The sequence below is a fragment of the Xenopus tropicalis genome, chromosome 6 (genome assembly GCF_000004195.4).
Source record: "Xenopus tropicalis strain Nigerian chromosome 6, UCB_Xtro_10.0, whole genome shotgun sequence".
NCBI lineage: Eukaryota > Metazoa > Chordata > Amphibia > Anura > Pipidae > Xenopus > Xenopus tropicalis.
Window position 1 is genome coordinate 147,207,690 of NC_030682.2, and position 6,150 is coordinate 147,213,839.

At 49.5% G+C, this 6,150-nt stretch overlaps 1 protein-coding gene across 1 annotated transcript; it reads right to left on the reverse strand.

Annotated features, from left to right (window-relative positions):
• Window positions 1-295: 295 nt before the first annotated feature.
• cox11 (cytochrome c oxidase copper chaperone COX11) lies at window positions 296-5,111 on the reverse strand. Its single transcript, XM_002934466.5, has 4 exons — window positions 4,818-5,111; window positions 2,062-2,217; window positions 1,584-1,709; window positions 296-846 (listed from the first exon to the last, which is right to left on the reverse strand). The coding sequence occupies exons 1-4, from the start codon at window positions 5,055-5,057 to the stop codon at window positions 664-666; spliced, it is 705 nt and encodes a 234-aa protein (XP_002934512.1). The 5' UTR covers window positions 5,058-5,111; the 3' UTR covers window positions 296-663.
• Between the last annotated feature and the right edge of the window lie 1,039 nt (window positions 5,112-6,150).

The following is a 6,150-nucleotide window of genomic DNA, read 5'->3' on the forward strand; positions in this document are numbered from 1 at the left end:
TTCCCATGCAAGGTGCCACATCCTGGATGGAATGAATTGGCAGCACAGATTTGTGCCATTGGCAAGCACAGATACAGTACCAAGCCCAGCAGAACCTGAGTTTATAAAGCAGTTGTCTACTGCATCCCCCCCACTGTCCAACGTCCTACCTACCTTCATCCAGTTCATGGTATATCTGTAGTAACTCAACTGGACTTGCTGTGTTTTTCTTTGACTTATTACTACAGATATTCCTGCCTCAATATAAAAAGCAATTTCATTTGTGACTATGGATCCACCAATAACGTAATTATCCGTGACAAGAGACACAGCTTTAATCCTTTTTATATAAAAACATAATTGATTTTCTTTTAAGCTAAAATAGATAAGATGCAGAGGTGCAATCTCTACAATACACAGGACTTGAAATTAAATTTGCCATACGACTCCAGCTCCAATTTCACATGTTGAGTCGTAGCCATAAAGCACGGCAGGGCGGCTGTGTTTTGCCAGGAAGGAAGTACTGAGAGTCGCAAGGACCAGGGAGTATTCTCTCCCATCACGGTAAAATGACTTTCTATTTATATTGTGTCTTCCACCATAAATAAAACATACTTATTAGAGTCTCAAGTCACTGAATATAAAAATATCTGGGAGCTCAGAAGATATTCCTGCAGAGCCGGCTCAGCTGTACCCCGGCAGCGGCAGCTTCTGTCCTTCTTTGGCTTCAAAAAAGGTATAAGATAGAGTAATAGTGTCCACCTTCGCCATCCGGGGGTCATCGGCAAATTCTGGGTCTATGAAGAAAAACACGGGCATGTCCACCTCTTCGTGAGGATTGAGCCTCTGTTCTTCAAAGCAGAAGCACTGCAATACAAACAGTTGCATTTAGCCTATTCATTGGCAGATGCCGATTTCTCTATCTTGCAGTGTCACACTTCCGGAATTCTGCTCCTCTCCTACCGCTGCCAGCAGGCCTGGACTGGGATCCAAAATGGGCCCTGAAATTCCAAGCACACAGTTCCCAAACAGCCCCCCACTAACCCAATAAATAGTAACTGTCTGTGGCATCTTACAGCAGCCCCTCTGGCATTTGCCTGAACCCACAGATTGCCAGTCCGGGTCAGAATCAGCCCCAAAAATCCCCAGTGATCTCAGGCCTTACATTCAAAGCAAACATGCAGGGAAGTATGGGAAATCTCAGTCAGGGCCAATATGGGGAGATAATCTGCTTACTAAAGGTGGGGATCTTCTCCCGATATCCCCACCTACAGGTGGGCGATATCGGGCAAATGTAGGCTTATTTGATCGTTTGGCCCTGAATTATTATTATGAATTATTGCCTCAAATTATAACGGCGGCAATGGGCACAGTTGGTTCAGGGACCACATCAACGAGCCAATGAGGTCCCCGATCCGACTGACTCTTTTAACCTGCCCGATCGATATCTGGCCAATTTCAGGCCAGATATCGGTCGGGCAGGCCAGTCATTGTTGCCCCTACACGGGCAGATAAGCTGCCGAATCTGTCCAAGGGACCCATATCGGCAGCTACAATTGGCCCGTGTATGGCCACCTTAAGACGGACCATTCCATTTACAGTACCTGAATCTTGTTGAAGTACTGGCCAGCTTCATAAGGTACAACATTGTAGGTGGAGATCCCAATCACAGGGTTCTCGGTTGAATTCTTCGCTTTATAAAAGGCTAAAGCCGTTTCTCCCGGAACCACCTGTCACACAGCGAAAGAAAGTTTATAGGTCAGGAAGGGTATCACCTGGATATGTGCTTAATGCTCCCTGTGGGTTTCCTGCTGGACTCGCTGGATTTATAACTGATTACTTGAAGAATAAATAAACCTTTTTTTTAAATTTTTTTTTAAATTTCTAAAATTACTCTGTACAGTCCCTGGAATAACACACCTTTATAACACAGATTGATGTTGTTTCTCTATACAAGCAGCTGAACTGTATCTCTTTTACTGACTTCCTTGTCTAGTGTGAAGCCCCACCCCTTTTCCCTAAGCCCTCCCTCCTCTCTCGGACTATGATGACCTGAAAGAGGATCACGTGTGTAAGACTTACATAGATTTCTCCCTGCTGGGGCCGGAAGTTCCAGTGCAGACTGGCATGCACATCCGCATTAAATGTCACTTTAATAACACGATCCTTCACCGGCTCCATTGCCTCAATCTGCTCCGAGCTGTGCCCGGCCACTGCCGTGCCACCCAGGCCTGTAGCCTACAGGGACACAAAGGAGCCATGAAAAGATATGAGGATGATTAAAGGGAACAAAAATAGAAGTAGGGAGGATGGGGTAAGGGCACAGAGATAGTAGTAAGAGTGGGGAAGATGGAGTAAGGGTAGAAAGATGGGGGGAATGAGTGGGAGGGTAGGGAAGGAGTGGGGGTAGGGGCACAGAGATAGTAGTAAGAGTGGGGAAGATGGGGTAAGGGTAGAAAGATGGGAGGAATGAGTGGGAGGGTAGGGAAGGAGTGGGGGTAGGGGCACAGAGATAGTAGTAAGAGTGGGGAAGATGGGGTAAGGGTAGAAAGATGGGGGGAATGAGTGGGAGGGTAGGGAAGGAGTGGGGGTAAGGGCACAGAGATAGTAGTAAGAGTGGAAAAGATGGGGTAAGGGTAGAAAGATGGGGGGAATGAGTGGGGAGGGGTGAGTAAGGACACAGAGATGGGGTAAGAAGTAGAGAGGATGGGGTAAGAGTATAGAGATGGGGAAGTAGTGGGGAGGATGGGGTAAGGGCACCGATATAATAGTAAGAGTGGGGAGGATGGGGTAAGGGTAGAAAGATGGGGAGAGGATGGAGAAGAAGTGGGATGGGGTGAGTAAAGGTACAGAGATGGGGGCAGGAATGGGGAAGATTAGGGAAGGGTACAGAGATGGGGTAAGAAGTAGGGAGGATGGGGTGAGGGCACAGAGATGGAGTAAGAAGTAGGGAGGATAGGGTGAGGGTACAGAGATGGGGTAAGAAGTAGGGAGGATAGGGTGAGGGCACAGAGATGGGGTAAGAAGTAGGGAGGATAGGGTGAGGGTACAGAGATGGGGTAAGAAGTAGGGAGGATAGGGTGAGGGCACAGAGATGGGGTAAGAAGTAGGGAGGATAGGGTGAGGGCACAGAGATGGGGTAAGAAGTAGGGAGGATAGGGTGAGGGCACAGAGATGGGGTAAGAAGTAGGGAGGATAGGGTGAGGGCACAGAGATGGGGTAAGAAGTAGGGAGGATAGGGTGAGGGCACAGAGATGGAGTAAGAAGTAGGGAGAATAGGGTGAGGGTACAGAGATGGAGTAAGAAGTAGGGAGGATAGGGTGAGGGCACAGAGATGGGGTAAGAAGTAGGGAGGATAGGGTGAGGGTACAGAGATGGGGTAAGAAGTAGGGAGGATAGGGTGAGGGCACAGAGATGGGGTAAGAAGTAGGGAGGATAGGGTGAGGGCACAGAGATGGAGTAAGAAGTAGGGAGGATAGGGTGAGGGCACAGAGATGGGGTAAGAAGTAGGGAGGATAGGGTGAGGGTACAGAGATGGAGTAAGAAGTAGGGAGGATAGGGTGAGGGCACAGAGATGGGGTAAGAAGTAGGGAGGATAGGGTGAGGGTACAGAGATGGGGTAAGAAGTAGGGAGGATAGGGTGAGGGTACAGAGATGGGGTAAGAAGTAGGGAGGATAGGGTGAGGGTACAGAGATGGGGTAAGAAGTAGGGAGGATAGGGTGAGGGTACAGAGATGGAGTAAGAAGTAGGGAGGATGGGGTGAGGGCACAGAGATGGAGTAAGAAGTAGGGAGGATAGGGTGAGGGCACAGAGATGGGGTAAGAAGTAGGGAGGATGGGGTGAGGGTACAGAGATGGGGTAAGAAGTAGGGAGGATAGGGTGAGGGTACAGAGATTGGGAAGGGGGCACAGAGACCAGGAAAAGTGTGGGATGGAGGGAGGGAGGAGGGCACAGGAAAGACACATAATTTGGGGGGACAGGGCTCCCCATTGTGTCACACAATCACTTCCTGTGTTTAGATACTAAATCCTGTGGGTGATTTACAGGACCCGGCACAGCCAATGGCCTCATCCAAACTGAGAATCTATGTTATTCTATTGGGCAACACATCAATCAGCCTACGGATGCTGGGAGTTCTAGTTCTGGCATCCATACTGGGCATGATGGGAGTTGTGGCTAATAGACTGGACCTAGTACAATACACACCACTTGCAAAGGGATTATGGGAGTTGTAGTTCCCTCTCTTTCCTGGGGATGCTGGGAGTTATAGCACAGTAGCATACACGCCCCAAGCAAAGGGATTATGGGAGTTGTAGTTCCCTCTCTATCCTGGAGATGCTGGGAGGTATAGCACAGTAGAATACACACCCCAAGCAAAGGGATTATGGGAGTTGTAGTTCCCTCTCTATCCTGGGGATGCTGGGAGTTATAGCACAGTAGCATACACCCCCCAAGCAAAGGGATTATGGGAGTTGTAGTCCCTCTCTTTCCTGGGGATGCTGGGAGTTGTAGCACAGTAGCATACACCCCCCAAGCAAAGGGATTATGGGAGTTGTAGTCCCTCTCTTTCCTGGGGATGCTGGGAGGTATAGCACAGTAGCATACACCCCCCAAGCAAAGGGATTATGGGAGTTGTAGTTCCCTCTCTATCCTGGGGATGCTGGGAGTTATAGCACAGTAGCATACACCCCCCAAGCAAAGGGATTATGGGAGTTGTAGTTCCCTCTCTATCCTGGGGATGCTGGGAGTTGTAGTGCAGTAGCATACACCCCCCAAGCAAAGGGATTATGGGAGTTGTAGTTCCTCTCTTTTCCTGCTGCCCCCAGCAGACACCCACCTGGCAGTAGAGGCGGTAGAGGGGCACGGCGGCATAGGACATCCCCACCATACCCACCACCGCCGCAGCCACGTACGTCAGGACCGTCTTGTTCCGGCTCCGCCAGTCCCTCTCCTGCCCCCGGGTGTACGGGTTGTGATTCCTGAACTCCCTGACTGGGGGGGACCGGAGCGGTACCGGCCTGAACCCCCGCACTAGCCCCACAGCGGGGCCCCTGCACCCCAATCTCCACAGCAACATCCCCCCCTCTCTCTCTCTCTCTCTCTCAACTTGACTGCTCCGCCGGAACCGGAAATAGGTTTACTGTAACAGGAAGCAGAGTCTGTACCGCTTAATGCCCTTGTGTGAGGGTGTTTCTATGGTAACGAAGCCGGAAGCTGCTCTGCAGGGTTGCCAGGTTAGCGTTGTTTTCGCCCAATTGGGCTACTAATTTAAAGCCCTGGTGGGTTTCAAAAGTACAAACCCCCCAAGGTACAGTTTTGGGATATTTTTTGGAGCCTTGGCGGGTTTGTAGTTTGGAAACTAGCCAAAGTTTTTTTCCCCTAGTGTGCCTGTCCCGCTGCATGCTGGGTAATGTAGTTTGTAGCTGACAATTAGCCTACAGCTAGAATTAATATTAAACTACAATACCCAGCATGCAATTGGACAGTATAGATATATTTAAGGCTCAAACTGTCTGTTGTGCAACCTGCTCCCTGCTCTATAGGGTATGTGATTGTACTGTTACTTTCTACTGGGATGTGGGGCAGTTCTACCCCCTGCTCCCTGCTCTATAGGGTATGTGATTGTACTGTTACTTTCTACTGGGATGTGGGGCAGTTCTACCCCCTGCTCTATAGGGTATGTGATTGTACTGTTACTTTCTACTGGGATGTGGGGCAGTTCTACCCCCTGCTCCCTGCTCTATAGGGTATGTGATTGTACTGTTACTTTCTACTGGGATGTGGGGCAGTTCTACCCCCTGCTCCCTGCTCTATAGGGTATGTGATTGTACTGTTACTTTCTACTGGGATGTGGGGCAGTTCTACCCCCTGCTCTATAGGGTATGTGATTGTACTGTTACTTTCTACTGGGATGTGGGGCAGTTCTACCCCCTGCTCTATAGGGTATGTGATTGTACTGTTACTTTCTACTGGGATGTGGGGCAGTTCTACCCCCTGCTCCCTGCTCTATAGGGTATGTGATTGTACTGTTACTTTCTACTGGGATGTGGGGCAGTTCTACCCCCTGCTCTATAGGGTATGTGATTGTACTGTTACTTTCTACTGGGATGTGGGGCAGTTCTACCCCCTGCTCCCTGCTCTATAGGGTATGTGATTGTACTGTTACTTTC